At 46.2% G+C, this 18,348-nt stretch overlaps 8 protein-coding genes across 8 annotated transcripts; 4 read left to right on the top strand and 4 right to left on the bottom strand. All coding sequences in view use genetic code 12, as the record gives it.

Annotated features, from left to right (window-relative positions):
- Positions 1-153: 153 nt before the first annotated feature.
- Positions 154-1,032, top strand: DPP3 (bifunctional diacylglycerol diphosphate phosphatase/phosphatidate phosphatase; the record flags this gene model as incomplete). Its single annotated transcript, XM_002614188.2, has 1 exon — positions 154-1,032. The coding sequence occupies one exon, from the start codon at positions 154-156 to the stop codon at positions 1,030-1,032; it is 879 nt and encodes a 292-aa protein (XP_002614234.2).
- A 1,260-nt stretch (positions 1,033-2,292) lies between these two features.
- Positions 2,293-3,972, top strand: FOB63_004552 (uncharacterized protein; the record flags this gene model as incomplete). Its single annotated transcript, XM_002614189.2, has 1 exon — positions 2,293-3,972. One exon carries the CDS (start codon positions 2,293-2,295, stop codon positions 3,970-3,972), a length of 1,680 nt encoding a protein of 559 aa, XP_002614235.1.
- Positions 3,973-4,347: 375 nt separating this feature from the next.
- GCN2 (serine/threonine-protein kinase) lies at positions 4,348-9,309 on the bottom strand (the record flags this gene model as incomplete). The annotated part of the gene is made up of 1 exon (XM_002614190.2): positions 4,348-9,309. One exon carries the CDS (start codon positions 9,307-9,309, stop codon positions 4,348-4,350), a length of 4,962 nt encoding a protein of 1,653 aa, XP_002614236.2.
- Positions 9,310-10,014: 705 nt separating this feature from the next.
- On the top strand, positions 10,015-11,766 carry MRE11 (MRX complex nuclease subunit; the record flags this gene model as incomplete). Its single annotated transcript, XM_002614191.2, has 1 exon — positions 10,015-11,766. The coding sequence occupies one exon, from the start codon at positions 10,015-10,017 to the stop codon at positions 11,764-11,766; it is 1,752 nt and encodes a 583-aa protein (XP_002614237.2).
- Positions 11,767-12,279: 513 nt separating this feature from the next.
- Positions 12,280-13,215, bottom strand: FOB63_004549 (uncharacterized protein; the record flags this gene model as incomplete). The annotated part of the gene is made up of 1 exon (XM_002614192.2): positions 12,280-13,215. One exon carries the CDS (start codon positions 13,213-13,215, stop codon positions 12,280-12,282), a length of 936 nt encoding a protein of 311 aa, XP_002614238.2.
- Positions 13,216-13,540: 325 nt separating this feature from the next.
- On the bottom strand, positions 13,541-14,059 carry FOB63_004548 (uncharacterized protein; the record flags this gene model as incomplete). The annotated part of the gene is made up of 1 exon (XM_002614193.2): positions 13,541-14,059. The coding sequence occupies one exon, from the start codon at positions 14,057-14,059 to the stop codon at positions 13,541-13,543; it is 519 nt and encodes a 172-aa protein (XP_002614239.2).
- A 322-nt stretch (positions 14,060-14,381) lies between these two features.
- Positions 14,382-16,100, bottom strand: FOB63_004547 (E3 ubiquitin-protein ligase; the record flags this gene model as incomplete). The annotated part of the gene is made up of 1 exon (XM_002614194.2): positions 14,382-16,100. The coding sequence occupies one exon, from the start codon at positions 16,098-16,100 to the stop codon at positions 14,382-14,384; it is 1,719 nt and encodes a 572-aa protein (XP_002614240.2).
- A 1,474-nt stretch (positions 16,101-17,574) lies between these two features.
- On the top strand, positions 17,575-18,189 carry GEP4 (phosphatidylglycerophosphatase; the record flags this gene model as incomplete). Its single annotated transcript, XM_002614195.2, has 1 exon — positions 17,575-18,189. The coding sequence occupies one exon, from the start codon at positions 17,575-17,577 to the stop codon at positions 18,187-18,189; it is 615 nt and encodes a 204-aa protein (XP_002614241.1).
- Positions 18,190-18,348: the final 159 nt, after the last annotated feature.

The following is an 18,348-nucleotide window of genomic DNA, read 5'->3' as shown; positions in this document are numbered from 1 at the left end:
GAGCTAATTCTTATTTTCTTAAGGTTTTACCTATGTCTGCTCTTTCCTAATCTATTCTCATTTCTTATCTGGTACTACTAGGGTGCGGCTTTTATCACACGCGAAACAGCGTCATGTGACCTTTATCAACACGTTCCTACTCCCACTTTCTTTATGGACAAATTCAAAAACTACCTCCAGGGCTTTACCCGGAGCACTTTTGGGCTTGAAAACATCAAAGGCGGCCGCCACGTGATCCACTGGCGACTCACAGATATTCTTTTCGTGGCGCTTCTTATGGTTCTCTACCCTATAGTCAACGATCTTCAACCTTTCCAGCGGCAGTTTTACATCAACGATCTCACCATCTCACACCCGTTTGCCGAACATGAGCGTGTGACTAGCGACGAGCTTTTTTGGTATGCTGCCTGGATCCCACTTCTGGCCATTGCTGTTCTTTCTCTTGTGATCACGAAGCCGAAAAACAAGCTTTACGTCACGTACGTGTCGGTATTGGGCATTTGCATATCTACGCTCACGTCCAGCATCATCACAGGCGTGCTCAAAAACGCCTTTGGCCGCCACAGACCCGACTTCCTCGCCCGCTGTATCCCAAAGGCAGACGCACCAAAAGACATCATGGTGTTGGCCAAAGATGTGTGCACGACAGACAACATCGACCGTTTGATGGACGGCTTCCGCACGACGCCGCTGGGCCACTCGAGCATTGCGTTTGGCGGTCTTCTTTACTTGCTGTTTTGGCTTCTGGGCCAACTCACAGTTACACGGCCGCAAACAGGCGCATGGCGCTCTGCATTGGCTTTCTTGCCTACTTTGGGCGCCATGTTGATTGCCTTGAGCAGAACGGAAGACTACAGGCACCACTTTATCGATGTTTTTGTCGGGCTGGTTCTTGGAGCAGTGATTGCCACGTGGCTGTACTTTCGGCTCTTCCCTAGCTTTAGCGCTTTACGATGCTACGAGCCACGTCTACTTATTGACCAGGAGGAGATAGCCCCAGAGTCTGGGTACCTGCCTGTAGAGGAGGTTTGAGTTGCAGAATAAAGACTAAGTAAGGATAATCAAAGAAGAAGAGAGTAGCATAGGAAACAAATGAACAATGAACAATGAACTTAACGGTTAAATCTTCTCCTGGTGCAAATTGGTGATGCTTGTAAGCACAAGAGGAGATACATTATGCATGGAAGTTCGATACCCTCAAAAGGAAGCATAGTAAATGCGATTGAAGCATTGGAGATACATACTGGTCGATGCAAATCAGAGTATATTTGTAACATGATCCAACTCTTTGAAAACGTACATTGACTGATAAGGAATTTCCTTGATTTCACTATATAGATCATGAAGTACACTACTATGATAATCCCCAAGCGTCATTCTGACCCACCTAGGAAAAAGAAAAAGGTTGATCACTTGTGTCGGCATACATACATGTGAAGACTTTCAATTTTCCCATTTTCAAATGCCCAACCTAAATAATCGTTCAAATGCAACAATAATGACAGTCATCATAGTTTTTGAGCTCAAAAATTGCGCTTTCAGACATGATAGCCACTGATGATTAAGCAAATGCAACGTTATCGGATAACCATCATAGCAGAACTTGCTGAAGATAAAAGTAAAGGCCAGACCTTTAGCCTGTCAAGAAAATCAGGCACGCCGGATTTAATAAGAAAGAGTAGTAAATGAAATTCGGCTCAACTACGGACCTTCTCATAATGTGATGAGAAAACAATTTCAATTTCATAGTCAGTATTTCAGTAGATTTTGAAAACCGGTATACGTTTCTCACCTTATCGTCAACTTTCACATGCAGATTGAGCATCCACAATTCTAAGGCACCTTCGTAAATCATTCAGACACTTTCTCAAAATATTCATTTTAACGTAATTCCAGATTTACGAAACAAATCTCCTTCCGTCAAATACGGAAATTCGCCGTCGTCACAAGACCTTAAATCCAATTCCTCTGCACAAGACTTTTCTTGTACGAAACCTGTCTTAACTGAGAACTAAAAAAAAATCCTCAATTCACAAGACACACATATCCGTACCTATCTACTTTTGTCCGTACCTATCTACTTTTGCCTGCCATACGAACCAACTAATCTCCTCTCGTTTCACCATTTTCTTCAGGTGGTTATAACGTAGCCAGATCACGAGCCCGGGCCCTATGTACAGGAACAAACATTGGCGATAGTTAGTGAGCGTCTTTATCTCCTCCGGATCCACATTTCGTTTTTTCCACTCGTTCTTCTCATAGATAATCTTTAGCTGGCCGATACTTTTCCCCATGTCGTCTCCAGTATACTGCATATTGTCTGGCGGGGCCGTGCATTGTATTCCCGTGACAGTCTTCACGCCGTCTTCATCGGTTCCACCGCCAGAAAAATTGGCCAGAAAGCCAGAGATATCGACACACCAGGACACCTTGGCTGTGCCAAAGGCCCTGTGCCCCACTGCGGGGAGTTTTAAAAACAAAAGTTTGTTGTACACGCTCAACAACCCGTCCTTGTCAGACCTCGAGTCGGACACTACACAACTTGCCAACACAGCGGAGGAAGATAACGAGGAGGCTGCAAAAAACGAGGAGGCGTTGCCGCCAGCTGCATCCAACGGCAGCGTGCTGCCGAAAACGCCCAGCCGTTTGGCCGTGCTCCGAAGCTCGCAGGACGATTCGGACAATGAGGCGGAAATCGTGTCCCGTATGAACATCGACTTGGCGTCCGAAGTCAGCATTGAGTCTGTGTTGAATGAGTACTCGACTCATGCCGTGTACATGCCCGAGTACTTTGTGGACCTCGAAACGAACTTGACCAGCGACTATACCCAGATCAAACAGCTTTTGACCAAGATTTTCCCCGATTGGAAAGCCGACGTTGCAATCAAGCAGCTCACAGGCGGAATCACAAACATGCTCTTGTCGTGTACGCATGGCCAAGAAACGCTTTTGATGCGTGTGTACGGAAAAGGAACCAATCTCATTATAGATCGTCACCGCGAGTTTGTGTCTCATTTGGTGCTTAATTCATTGAAGTTGGCGCCGCCAATCCATGCTCGTTTTAGCAACGGGCTCATTTATGGGTTTTTCCCAGGCCGTTCCTTGGACCCAAAGGAATTGAGCCACCCCGGATTATTCCCGTTGATTGCACAACAGCTTGGGAACGTGCACAACAGCGTGAACTGCGAGTACATTGAGGACGGAGTGGAGAAGCTCCGAAAGTATACAGCCAACTTGAAGAAACAAAGCCAGCCGAAACCTTCGCAAAAATCGTCGAAGCGTGACAAGAAAGTCAAAAGAACCATTAATAGCGTGTGGGATCTTTTGGAAGACTGGATTCAGATCGTGCCTGAAAATGAGGCTCTTGTGAATGTCTTCAAGGCGAACTTGCCTCTGGAGGATGTGTCGCTCGAGAATATTCGGCATGTAATTCTTGAAGAGCTCAAGTGGCTAAAATCAACGCTTTTACGTGCCTCCAAGTCTCCCGTGGTGGTGTCACACTGCGATTTGCTTTCGGGAAACATCATTATTCCGGAGACGTCAGAATTCCAGGAGTACTTGGCGAAAGACCACAACACTTTGCATCTTCCGTCATTGGAAGACAATCCTCTCAAGTTCATTGACTACGAGTACATGCTTCCTGCTCCTCGAGCATTCGATATTGCCAATCATTTTGCGGAGTGGCAAGGTTTTGACTGCGACCGGTCTGCCATTCCAGAACCGTCTGCTTCGAATCCTGTCATGATTGATTGGTGCAAGAGTTATTTGAACAACATCGACGCCAGCAGTGAAGAGATAGGCGCCCTTATAGACGAAATTGCTTGTTACTACGGTATGCCCGGGTTTTATTGGGGAATCTGGGCTATGATTCAGAGCGAGCTTTCCACGATTGATTTCAATTATGCCGAATATAGTGAACTTCGGCTCGAGGAATACTGGCAGTGGAAGAGAAACTTCACGAGGGCCAAGTAAATGCTCTTGCCTCTTTCCGTGACAGTACCATTCAAAAAGGGGAGCTTTAATCCTTAGAGCGAATGTTGGACTTGCATTTTATGTAGACAAGGGATTAATAGAACCAGAAGACGACCTGATAATGGTCCGCAAAGACTATACCCCATAATGCTATCAGATGTATAGTCAATGAACAAATCTGCATGAAGCTCGACATTTTCCCCTTTTTGCCTGTGGTGATTGCTAAGTTCTCATGAATAACTAGTATAAAGGTGGCTATATTACATTGGTTTATCGAAGAATGGGAATCTGAACTTGTCATATAGCATCGTAATGAATACCATTTATTATGCTTATATATTATTGTATCAGTGTATTGACTTACTGGGACACTGATCATCTCTGTAAATCCACAATAGTCGTCTTGTCAGTTTTCGGAGAGTGCAACAATGCCCAGCGTACTCCCCTGGCTGCCTCCTTATTCAAAGTTTCATAGATGGCAGCAGCGTAGCTTCGAGGTAACTTGTTGTCAGTGAAAAAAAGCTTCTTGTGCCATTCTTCTTGCAGTGTGTTGAGAGACATGGACAGAATCATATCTAGTGTAGAATCGTTCAGATCCACTGTCACAATTGGGGCTTTTGCTAGGCTTTTCATCAAGTCAGCACCCGCCAATTTTGAGTCATTCTCAAGTTCCCATTTCTCCTTTTTATTATTCTTTCTACCCCGTGGCGCACTGTTGGAAACAACAATAACACGCTGGTCAATATCGAGATTGAAAAGTGGCTCGCCGATCCGAGAATCGTCATTTGTCTGACTCAAATCCTCCTTCCTATCAATGTAAGAGCTGCCTTCGTTAGCCTCGGCATTTCGCTCTTCGATCTCATTTAGAAGAAAGTGCAAAAGCTCATCGTAATCCAAATCAGTGTCCTTATTGGCTTCAATTGATTTAACACGGATCGGCTTGAAGGAGCTCTTCTTAGACCGGCGTCCCAGGCCTGTATTCTTTTGCTTGAGTTGCACTATCCAATCACAACCATCCTCAATTGCACGATTATTTAGCTCTTCGTTGGATTTGGCAAAAAACCAATCGCTGCTGATTCCGTGCGCCCACAACTCATTAAGTACCTTGAAGCCGGAATCTTTGATGATGGACTCTTGCAGACTCGTAACAAGCACATCACACCTCGATTTCCTCCATTTACCCATCGTTTTTGAGTTGGCCAACGTCAATTGGGACCTCTTCGCTGCATTTTTCATCAACAAAAACAACAATGTACTTGTGAGCTGAAACCCAACTCCATGCGGCGTTCTAGACTTCGTAAGTCCATCATTAGATAGCGAGTCGATAAGGCGATCGTATCTTCCACCAGTGACAAACCTTGAGAATTTCCTGTTCTTGTCAATTCTGTAAATGGCCTGAAACATGAATGCGCCATCATAATATTTGGCATTGTAGTTGCTCAAAGGACAGAAAGAGACCGTGGAGCTGACACCAAGACTTTGAAGAACATCCAAGATTTCTTGAAGCTCATTCAATGCGCGTTCCACTTTGGCAAGCAAAGGCGAGTCCACCATGATTTTGCGTAGTTTCAACCGGGCCTTTTCCGGTTCCACTGTGAAATTGAAGAGATCGATAAGGTCTTTCACCACAGTATGTTGAATTTTGAATTCGTCTCTCAAATACCGCTTAATGTCTTCAGAGCCTCTCTCTACTCCTAATTGGGACAACACACCCATGAGCTCATATCGACGAGATTGAGATAAGGTGTTCGAGCTTCCAAAAGCAAAATCAATAGCGCTGTTTAGAATATCTGAATGATTGACAATAATGAAAGCCTGTGCGTTCTTCGCCTTGAAACATGGAAATGTGCATAAAATCTCATCCACAACCTTGATGCATTCTGCATCATGGGATTTCAAGAAATGCGTGCTATGAGAAAAGATGTCAAAGGCAACAGCGCTATACTTGTCTGGCCTGCCGATGCCTCTGAGGTTAGGACGGTACACGAATTCGTGCCTGTGCAACTTGCTGACCTCAGTATAGTTTCTGCTCAAAAATCGAGCCATTGGAAGCACCAAGTCATAACTGAGAGTCAAAACAGAACCATTACGATCAAGAATTTCATACACCTGTTCCTTTGACTGGGTCAGCAGCTTGGGTATTAAGGCACTCCCATCAAAATCTTGGATTGCACCATGGGTTTCAAAGAGTCGGCTGAGCTCATTGAGTGTTTGGCTTAGGATCAAGTAATCTCCAGTAGTGTGTTCTATAATGCCGCTATGCGAGCTGGTGCCAGCATTATCAAACATCAAGTCTCGCGCTAACAGATATGGTTGTTTGAATAATGCGTCTCTAACATGTTGTTGCCAAGGTGAGGCTGGGTCTGCCAATGACTTGAGAGCTTCTTTGATAATGATATCCTGGTGCTCAACGGGAATTGCTCCACTCTGCAAAAGTTCTGTAGCTCCTGGCCGGGATTTTGGATCATGAGCAAGGAGCTGCTGAATAATTTTACGTTCTGTGAGTTTGCGGGAGTCGAAATCGCTGGGGAATTTGACTTCAGCCAAACGCAAATCGTTTAAGATCATCGCTCGCTCCATTCCCGTGCTCATCTGGTGACACATCTCAAAGAAGATAATCCCCAAAGAGTACATGTCTACTTTTTCGTCGTATTCACCTGTTGCAACTTCTTTAGCAGTGTAAAAGAATGTGCCGACTAAAGTTGATAAATCTTTGTTAGGGGACGCTACCTGGTTGTTTTTCAGAAGCGCTGACGAGAAATGGGAGTTTTTAGCAAGGCCAAAGTCACCAACCTTGATGTTATTGGAACGATCGATAAAGATGTTGGTCGGTTTCAAATCACGGTGGATAAAACCAGAGCTATGGATATAGGAAACCGCCTCTAGGATCTGACGAAAGAGTCGCCAATACTCGCTCGGATTATTGGGGAGGCCCTTTTCGATCAAATCGAGCAAGGTGTTATTTTCACAAAACTCCATTTGAATGTAAAGTGTTGAGCGAGCCAGACCAAGATGACGGCGTGACGACGAACCACTAGAGTGGGATTTGGCGAAAGATTTAGACAATGAGCGTGACGAAATAGCAGATTCAGATTCAGATTCAGATTCCGACGATACCAACGCTTCGTCATCGTCAGTTTCGTGCGATCCACTTGAATCACTTCGTTCATCGTCAGAATCTTGCCGCTCTGTCGAGTCATCACTTGTAGCAAAAACAATTCGATCATCTAGGCTGTCAGCATAACCAAGCAGCGGATCCATCAGATTGGAAAAATAGTCGATCTGGAAGGAGTTGTCTCTGCTGGCAAGGAAAGAAGACGAGCGCATATTGAGCGGACTTTCAAACTCGTCGTCGGAGTCAGAAGTATCTTCCTCTTCTCTTGTCGGCTCAACACCACGAGCCTCTTCCACCCAGCATCCGTAGTAACGGACGATATACTGGTGGTTCAAGCGCGCCAAGGAGAGAACCTCACTCAACAAGGTCTCGAGCTTATCAGCACGGTGCTTGATTTTCTTGATGGCGTAGAACGTTCCTTCCATTCTATTTCTCGCCTTTACCACCTCGCCGAACCCACCTTTCCCGAGCTTGCCCACTTCCTCAAACTCGCGTTCATACCTCGATTCTGTCTCGACGAAAGGGCTTGCTGCTCGGTTCGACAAGCGTCTTCTAGAGACCGAAGTAGCACCACGTGCCGCGTTGAGCATGCTGGTCTGGTACCGCAGCAGGCCAATGGGGTCTCGTTGCGGCGGTTCCTCCATCCCCAGCCGGAAAAACTTGAGCGCATTCAACTCGACAAGACTGGGCCGCTTCGAGGCCCGCGGCTGAAGCATCCGACTGAGCAAGTCGTACACCCGTTCAGCATGCTCGGCCACGGGATATTTCTCTGGCCGGAACCCAGAGAGAAACTGCTGCGGCGTCCGGAACTCTGTCTCGCACGCACCATAGCCCAACATGACCCGAAGGAACAAGACACCAAGCTGCCACACGTCGCTTTTCGCAGGCCCGCCGCTCGAGTCTGGATCTCGCCAGCCGCGCGGAATGTACCGGTCGAGATAGTGGTCAGACTGGCCGACGTGGGCCATGCGGAGAAGCGATGCGCCGTAACTTGGATGACAAAGCCGGAGCGATCCGTCTGTGAGCACAACACTGGCAGGACATAGAAGCTGGTGGGCGACGCCTGCGTCGTGCAACGCCTCAAGTGCGGGAAGAAGCTGGATCAACCACGTTCGGGCTAGCGCCCAATGGATGGAGCCTGCCGCAGGAAGAACATCTGCTAGTGTCAGCGGCTCCGGGTCGGTGAGAATGCGCACGGTCCAGCGGGCAGAGCCAGAAATTTCAGATTGGCGAGAGCTGGCCAGCCAAGACGGCTTGGTTTTTGCTTTGGGCTCGTGTCTTTCCTGTTTTCCTTTCTCGTCGTCCGTCCGGTCTATCTGAAACCCTCTCACCGCATGAAGCGTCATGGCCTGCTCCAACTCAAGCTCCAACTGGCGGATCTGTGCTCGGCCTTCTGCCGTCTGCCAGAATTCGTGCTCCAACTCCACCACAGTAAGTAGATACGCAGCATCTGGACGCTGTGATTGGACATACGGAGTCACCGTGTACTGTTCTCCTACATCCAGCAACAAGCCTCTTGTGTGGCTCGGAATAAACCCTTGCACAGCACGGAACCGGAACCGGCTTCCGCCAGACTCGCCGTAAAGCACGTTATCAAATACAAACGTGGGCCCGACTGAAGATCCGGGGAGATACTGGTCGCTAGCCGATGTAGAGGCCAAATCGTTTTCTGTTTCGCCAGGGTAGTCGTTGCGCATCTGGCGAAGTTCGGCGCTGGCCGCCTGGCTGAGCTTTTCTTTCGCCGACGCCGCTTCTCGTAGCGCTTCCTTTTCTGTAGCTTCTAGAACTCTGCGCTCGTTGGCCAACCGCCGTTCACGCTCTTCTTCGAGCGATACTACTTGTTCTGTAGTCTGCTGGAAGTCGTCTAACATCTCCTTCACATCCATGACCACAGTAAAACATAGTTCTTCTCCCGCATACTCTTTCAATAGCGCCGCGATCTTGGCTTCGATCTGCGCGAGTCTGGCCCGAAGCAAGTTCTGCGGCGAGAGAACCTGTACTATTGGCGGCAGCAGTGGGTACGTCGGCGTGAATGCAATATCAAGAACAAGCGACACTTCGGGCCGTTGGGGATTTTCATGGGAGCGCAAAGCGATCTGGAAATGCGGGCTGGCTTTTTTGCTCCATACTGTTTCTTGTGGCGTGACGTCGGTGAAGATGTCGCCATAGATCGACCGGAGGGACTCGACCTCGTCGTGTTGTCTTGCTTCTAGATCAGACATCGTAGAATATGGTGGGTCGATCAGCGATTGAAGAAAAATTGGAAATGGTACTCTAAGAGTTGCTGCAAGTATTTATCCACAGTTTAGAGTGAAACCTCTAGGATTAGGATTCTCTTCAACGATGGAATTCTCAGCCGCAAATGCTATCTCGAGATATCCGAAGAAAGCGCTTTGATAGATCTAGTCTCTGGAAAGATCCAATTGTGACACAGATTAACAGACCTTGGTTCGATTATTGTCTGATTTGATTAGACCCGTCTGATTCGATTGGGCCAAGTTTGTTGGGAAGACTTAATCGTGTCTCAGAATATCCTATTCTGACTCAGAATACACTATCTCCAGGCTTAATATGACAAGACTTGATCAAGAATCGCCACTCCAGATTTGCCCGAGTCGCAAAAAGGTCTTGCCGATTATTCGGGAGACTCTTTGCCTTTCCTTTTGTGTTCTATATTTCCAATTGGCTTGCTGCCGATCTGTTGCTCCCTAGTAACAAGATCGGGCACACTAACTCAAAAATAGACGTTTCGGTACGTATTTGCACACCACCGAAATATGTGGGATTTTTTCTAATGGCTTGCGTTGTCTTTTAAAACCGTTAGCGGTATAGCGATATGTTGACCTCCTGCAGAATAGCATCGCATTCCCTCTGTATGCATTCCAACATCACCAACTTCTACTACTCTTCTTCCCCACCATTGCCACATGCCGCCCATTGCGTCCATACCTGCAGGGCCCAACCGCCTCCGTATTCTCGTCACGTCCGACAATCACGTGGGCTACCTTGAAAACGACCCTGTGCGAGGCGATGACTCGTGGAAAACTTTCCAAGAAACCATGCGCTTGGCCCAAATCCACGACGCAGACATGGTCGTGCAAGGCGGAGACATGTTCCACGTGACGCGGCCCTCAAAGAAGGCTCTTTTCCATGTCATTCAGGCGCTCCGGCTCAATTGTCTTGGCGACCGGCCGTGCGAGTTGGAATTGCTCAGTGATCCGGCGTTGGCGCTCCGATCGGGCGACTCGTTAAACTACGAGGACCCCAATTTGAACGTTGCTGTTCCTGTTTTCGCCATTTCCGGCAACCACGACGACGCTACAGGCTCAGGTCTACTATCGCCGCTCGATGTGGTGGCAGCTACTGGGTTGGTGAACTATTTTGGCCAGATCCCGCGCGACGACAAGATTCTGCTTGCGCCGATCTTGCTTCAAAAGGGAACGACAAGGCTTGCGCTTTATGGCTTGAACAACTTGCGAGACGAACGGCTCCAGCGCCTTATGAGAGACGGGAAAGTGACATTCCAAAAGCCACGCGAGCGCTTTTTCAGCATCTTGTGCCTCCACCAAAACCATGCGCGGCACTCCATCTCGTCGTATGTGCCTGAGGATTTCTTGCCGCTGTTTCTTGACTTGGTTATCTGGGGCCATGAACACGAGTGTATTTTGGATCCGCAGTACAACCCGGCCACAGGCTTTGATACGCTTCAACCTGGTTCAACTGTGGCCACTTCACTTAGTGAGGGCGAAACAGCACCCAAGCATGTTTTTCTAGTCGATGTGTTGGGCGAGGAATACAGCATCAAACCGATACGGCTTCAAACAGTGCGGCCGTTTGTGATGCGGGACATATCGCTTCAACGAGAGCATTTCGTGGAAGGTCCGGCGCTGAAAAGAGACATTGCCGACTTTTTGGTCAGCCAGGTAGAGGAGATGATTGAGCAAGCAAAGCAAGACGAAGAAAATGAAGAGCAAGATGAAACTCACGAAAAGACTAGCTCGGAAAATATGCTTCCGCTCATTCGCTTGCGTGTGGATCATACAGGTGACTACGAGGTTGAAAATGCCCGCAGGTTTTCTAATCGCTTTGTTGGCCGTGTGGCCAACGTCAATGATATCCTCTTGTACCATCAGAAAAAGGCTCTGCGGCAACCTCAGCGAAAACTAGCGGAACCGCAAGCACGAGAGCCGCTGAATGTTCTGATCCAGCAGCTTTTGCAAAGTGTTTTGGGCGATTCCAGTCTATTCTTGGTTGCTGAAGACCGCATTTTCGACGCTACAAAGAAGTTCATTGAACAAGATGACAAGGAAGTTTTGGCAGAGTACGTGGAGAAAGCCGTGGAAGATGCCACGAAGCTGCTCTTGCAAATTGGCATAGACGAGGCAGAGTTTCATAAGGGCGTCACCCGGAAAGGTTTCCGTCAGCTCTTGAACCAACTCAGAAGGGAAGCGAAGCGGAAACCTATAGACGACGAGTCGTGGCAAGATTCACCAAAAGAAAGTGTGCCTGAACCTGAGCCTGTGGTTTTATCCGAAGAAGACGAGCCAAAGAAGCGGGCTCCTCGGGCCAAAGCTGCACCGAAGAAGGCGACAACTACAAAACCAAAAGCTGCACCAAGAAGAGCAAAAAGAACCCACGACCAGTCGCTTCTTGATGATATTCTCAGTCTAGGAAGTTGAACTTAAAGATCTCTGGAGATCTTGATGAGCTTTATTGGTGAACCGGAAATGTGAATTGGGAATGTCTCATGTAGAAGCTATAGGCCAGCTAAATTGAGGAAATCTTGAAGGAATGTATTGTAAATCAACGGATATTTTTCGATGCACTGGTAAAGGATTATAGCAATAGTTTCTTAGTGCATAATAAATACATTTCTCAGTACATACTTGTATGGGTCGTTATCGGTGTTTAAATGGAGGCGATTATCTTCAAGTCAACTGTTTTATTTTAACAGTTTGACTTTATTATCTGTTTTCAGTAGCCTAGACCATCAGTTCGTAAAAGAACCCGGCCAATGCTCATATTTCCATATGCCGATTTTCTTATCGAATGACCTTTGAGCGAAGGTCCTTCTTATTTGCCAGCGCTCCAATATTCTCTTCAGAACATGAAAGTCGGCCCGAAAAGTTCTGCTACTATGTATCAATGCTGAATAATTCGTTTATATACATATAAATAGGGCTTACATCCGCTCAATCAAAGGATGCAGCTTCTTCAATAAGTCTCTCCATGCTGAAATCAGGGTTTCCTGCGGTGAACTCTTTCAACAACTCCAACTTTCTTTTCGAACCTTCGGACTCAGTCAAGCCGCCGTAGAATCTCTGCACATTAAGTACCAAAAGCTGTGCTTCATCCATGGAAAGAGGAACATCCTCCTCCACTTGTCCGTTCATCAAGACTTTCCCCACTTCGTCCACCAATTCCTGATGGAACATGAGTGTTGTATGCGGCTTCGCATATTCCTTGTGAAGTTTGTACTCCGCCAACGAAGTCAACATGCAATGGGTTGTATGGGGACCCACAAATGCCCACTGGACAAAGTGCATTTCGTAGCCTTCTCCATCTTTGGGCAAAGGTAAAATGAAGTTTGGGTTCTTGAAAGCGTTGGCGAAGATGTTGGCAAACTGCGTGGCGTTCAACGTCGCATGTAACGCTCTTTCCTTTTGCTGGAACCGGGCACGCCACAAGAAATCCACCTCTTTTTCGGGCAACTCTTTCACCTTGTCGACATCGAGAAAAGATGAAAGCGTCTTGTATGGAGCCTTTGGTGTGGCCTTGTCGATGGCGCCACGGACCTTGTTGGAGGCTTTCTTTTGCACTTTTGCTGCCTGGGCCTTCTCGTATTCCTCAAGTTCTTTGAGCGGGTCCACGGCATTGAGCTCTTTCTTCTTTTGTTCGATCTCGTCTTTGAGTTTTGCTTTCAAATCTTCCACACTAGCCACGCCCAATTCGCGGGCCTTTTTCTCAAGCTTGGCTCGGTACTTTTCAAGCGGGGATAACGTCTTGGAGGCGTAAAAACGCACCGGGGCCCGGGATACTTGGAGGGCTCTTTTTAGGAGAAAAGACATGGTTGAAGAAAGAGGTGCGAATCTCCACAAATCTTGTGCGAATTTAGTGCGAATATTCATTCTATGGGAATAGGAACGATGAAGATGGCTACTTGATAGTTATATAGAAAATATGTCGATTATTTTGAAGAATATAACGAAATGACATTAGTGTTCGCTGGCTCGGAGACTCGAGGTCTTAACTAATGGGAAATGTAAAGAAAATTTGCTCTATTATTGCAGGCACCGTTATCCTATCTCATAATTCACTAGTTCTGTATCCTACAAGATATCCTGAAGCAGTTATGCCCAATAGCTTGTGAAAATGTCTCCACAAACGTGAACCTGAATTCGACTCTATGTACATCTATCATCGTCAACTCTCAGACTGAAGCTCGCTTTTTTCTTACTCCTTTTTCGTCTCCTCTGCCGGTGGCAAGTTTCCACCTTCTGGCTTCTGATACTCTTCAGGTGCATCGTTAGCATGATGACCAATGACTTTCCGCAAAGACTCGGGAATATCTTCAAAGGCCAAGTCGTCCGTTGTTGTGGCTACCGATTCGCCGCTTGCCTTCAAAATATCCTCCAAGTTGACGTTTTCGTCCCTGAAGATCTTCAAGTTATCTGCTATCAAGTGTCTTCCCTTACACCCAGGACACTGTATGAGCACAGACCCTTTCGTGTAAGCCTGTTTCGAAAAGACATGCGACGATCGGGTTTCACATTTTTTGCACGTAAACGCGATCATGAGTTGCGGGTTGTCGACTTTCAATGTGGCCTTAGTGGAGTTGAATCGGGCGAAGGCAACATTGGATGGAGTTGCGAAGCGACGGATCAAATTTCTGGAGGGCAAAACAGGAAGCTGGGGCCGGATGCCAGCACGTGCAATAAAATAAAGCCGTGATTTAAGGATGTGGGACATCATGCTCGGGGAAGCTGATAGTTGAATGTGGCGGAGAAATGGGAAAAGACTTGAAGAATGGCAAAAGAAGTGTGGAGATGAAAAAGTTAGAGTGCATATGCGGTGCGAAAAACATCTACATTCTGAAACGAGCGAGATGTATTGGTGTCTTAGGCAGACAAGCCAAAGTTATTGCACATCATCTTTAGACAGCAGAATGAACCAATATACCTGCGTCTAGTGAAGAATAGATGAAAAGCCTGCATTTGCTCAATTTCATTGAAGATTCTTGACTCGTGTGGACGTGGTATTAAGTACTAGTCTCAAGTAACAATTGCAGGAAATCTTAGTTTTGTTTAGCTCTTCTCTCTTGTTTCCGCTTTAGCTTTTCAGCCTTCTTATCTATTATGGGAATGCCCCAATCATCTTCAGTTTTTGATGCGGCAGGAGTCAACCCTTGTCCCCATGATCCAGTGCTTTCAACAACAGGTCTCACGCGTGGGATCTCCTTTTTGGGTTTCTTTTCAAGCGCCGGAAACTTCGACTCGGGCAAAACTGTTTTGGGCAGCTGTGTGCGAGACAGCGACGAACTTCCCAATGTCGGTAAAGAGTCCGACGAACGTGACGCTGCAGGCTGGTCTAAGTACGTTGGCCTGTAATTAGTTTTCTCTTTAAATGTGTTAACCACAGGCTTTTGTTTCTGGGGCTGCTTCAAAATCGTATACTTGATAGGTCCATTCTTGATTGGCACTGTAGTGCGCTTTGGTTTCGAAAGTGCAGGGAAAAGTTCTTGTTGTGAGCGGCCCTTTCGTGTCCCCCAAGTCAGATTGGAGAGGGACAGCGACAGACTATTTCCCAAAGCGGGGAATGAATCTTTTGCCAAAACTGGTAAGGTCATAGAGTTGAACACCGCTTCAAGCTGGGTTCTTTGAGGTGCATTTTCGGGATACAACTCTGCAAGCTCGTAGATCAAAAGAGAAATGTCCAGCTCCGGGGTGCCAGAAAATACCTCACGGTACCGGTCCAAAAGTTCCTTCGCCGTAAGTTTCTTGGAGCGGAACTGCTGCGTAGCGTTGTTGAATTGTGCTAACCGGTCGGTATCGTAATTGACATAGTGCTTTGCCCGTTCTTCGAAACGAAGTCGTTTCGTGTCTGTAGAATCTTGAGGCGGCTGATACGTAGTCAACTGCGAGCGGAATCGCGATGACCCGGCTCCAACTACCACGCGGCCACCCAGTCCCGTAAGACCACCATGTTCCTTGAGCATATGCGCCGTCAAGTCTAAGTCATCGCGGAACACCACAAATCGTTTTTCGACACAAGTGGGAACGGTACACACGTGGTGGACGCTGCAAAAATGGCTATACAAGTCGTCATAGTCACGAAAGTAATCCCGGAACTGCGGAACGTCCTGGTCGCAGATGTGACACCTTTCGTGGCGATCCCGGATATGCACCACTAACTCGTCCTCCGAGTAGAAACGGCGGTTGCGGCAGAATTTGCAACGGGGATGGCCGTTAAAACCGTCACGGTCTCCTTCGTTCAAGTGCCGCAGAAGCTGTTTTTGGGTGTACATCGTCAACTCAGACACAAAAGCCCTTTTGTGCTTAGCACAAATGTCACAATAGCGTTTGTTGTGCAATTCTTGGGCATGCCGTGACAATTCTTCAAACAGCAGGAACTGCTCATTGCATTCAGCACAAGTTTGCAGCAATAGCGCCGCTGTGTCCGCTTGGACCTTCTCGCTGGTGAAGTGAATGTTGTGTTCTGTATCAACCAAGGAGCGGCTAATGGCTGCAAAGTCTGCATACTTCGAGTCATCTTCCGTTTTCTTCTCTGTGAAAATCACATCGTCGTGGTCGGTTCGGCACACCAAACAGGTTTTTTTGTGGTACAACGCCCGTTGTCGAAGACAGCACGTGTGACAGGTGACATTGTTGCAGGGAGAAACTGCTGAGTATATTATAGGCTCGGCACAAATTATACACACGTGGTCGGCGTTTGTGTTGCTGCTAGTGTCCTTTTTGTTTGTAACGTTTTTCGTTCGTACTCGGCGGTTAGACATTGGAACAGATGGTTATAATGAACAAAACGGGGAAAAGAAAGTAGGGAAAAGAGAAGATGAAAGAGAAAGAAATTGAACCGATGCAAGATGTCCTGGTGTGGAGTAGCGTGAACAGCCTTCTGTTAACAAAAAGAAGTAGTAGCTTGAAAAGATTTGATGGGTGCGAAAGCGCGAAATCATAGTCATACCAAGACCGATAATTTTTGCATTAGATATATCTTTTGATAAAGGCAAAACTGGACTGGAGGAAAGAGCCTGATAATGTACTCATGAAATATTGTTTATGAAGACATAGATAAATTTATTTTTTGTTGAACTATTTAACAAATACCAGGCAATACTGGAATTAGCAGAAGCGATGTCTAGAAAGGAAGCTTGTATGATATGAAACAAGTCAAGTTTGTTCGCCTATCTTATAAAAGCTTGCCTAAACATAGAAGAAGTTCTTTAACTTTGTTTATCAGTAATCAAAGTCGTTGTAATGTCCATTCTTGAACACTTTCAAGTGGATTCTACATGACAACTTTTGATTGAAGTTCAAAGCTTTGAGATTCTTTACACCTCTAGCTTAGAGATATACTTGATTTCAATGAAGAGACGCATACTTCGATACGAATGTTATGCGTCGTAATTAATCAAGTGTACCTACAAGCAAAATAGGCACGTTTGGCTTAATTTCTTCGTTTGTTTTGAATACAATCAGTAAATTTACAAAACTATGATTGAGCAACTACAGTATCAAGACATATTAGCAGATAGAATGGTTACAATCAAAAGGACAATCATTTTCGAAATATTGAAAATGATGTACATAGCTATACTCAAATAATAAAATAAAATATCTTGGTAAGCGAGGTCCCGTACATGTACTGCTATTTTATATTACTAGTTGTACGAATATTTTGTAATCAAAATGCCTGAAGCATATTCAAATTCACCTGTCTAGGCATGGCTATACTCCTATAGTTCCATAATGTAGTATTTTGTAGTATCATCCTTGGAATCATGATCTTCTTCCAAAACATACATGAGTTTCCTCTTCATCCCTTCCAATCGAATTATCGAGTTTCATAAATCAAGGTACCAACGAAGTCAATCAATTTTGATCCTTGTCAATATAGTCCGAATGTCCAACTTTCGAATGTCCATCTTTCGAGTATCCATCTTGATTGCCAAATTTCAGCCATTACCGAACAAACCTGATATTCAAGAAACCTACAAATGTGAACTATAGTCACTTTTACGAACTTTCAGCGGAATCCCGTTCATTTTTGAGCCGCAAGCAATTCTAGCTTATCTACTTTCACGTTCATGTGAAGCGCGAACAAAGTCAGAACAAGATCTAACTGTTTTTACTTCCAGATTTCTTCCATATTTACTAGAATTTTTCCCACATTTTTCTCCAGCTGTATAGTCAACGTTAATTATTGCTGCCTCGTATACTTTTCCTGTCCAGTCTTGAACCTCCATCTCCATGCAACTTTTTAACGCCAGCGCCACGATCAACGTTTCTCGTCTTCTATACAACCCTTCCCTATGCCTCCCGCATTTGGCAGTCAAGTCGTTTGACCGAATTCCGCTTCCGTTGGCGATTCCGGGCCAAGTGACGGAAATCAAAGGGATTGTTCTCGACAAGGACAATTGTTTTGCCAAAGACCACGACGACAAAGTCTGGCCAGCATATGAAGAGACGTGGGCTCGTCTTCTCTCGATGTACCCCAAGGAAAAAGTGCTTATTGTGTCGAACTCAGCCGGAACAAACGACGATGCTGATTATGCTCAGGCAAAAAAGCTCGAACAAGATACCGGCGTAACTGTGCTTCGGCATCCGACCAAGAAGCCAGGCTGCCATGAGGAGATTTTGGCGTACTTTGCCCAGCAGGGGATCACAGAACCAAAAGAAATTGCTGTGGTGGGCGACCGTCTTTTCACTGATATGCTTATGGCCAATATGATGGGATCGTATGGCATTTGGATCAGCGAGGGGGTGGAAAGGTCCGAAAAAGCTTGGGTCAGGATGGAGAGATATATCTACCACAAATTGGTGGAGTCTAGAGATGATCCGTTTGTGGCTCCGTCCCCAAAATGAAAAGGCTTTAACGTATGACCAAATGAGTTGCAATTCAGCAACTATCGTCTTCGAATTTATGGTAATATCTAATCTGATGGTCCAACCATCAAACCATATTGTGGATTATTATATGAATGATGGGTTTAAATTCATATGCTTCGCTTTCTGAGTCACTAA

Source organism: Clavispora lusitaniae (assembly GCF_014636115.1).
Source record: "Clavispora lusitaniae strain FDAARGOS_655 chromosome Unknown tig00000223_pilon, whole genome shotgun sequence".
NCBI classification, from domain to species: Eukaryota; Fungi; Ascomycota; class Pichiomycetes; order Serinales; family Metschnikowiaceae; genus Clavispora; species Clavispora lusitaniae.
This window is presented reverse-complemented; position numbering and strand designations above follow the sequence as displayed.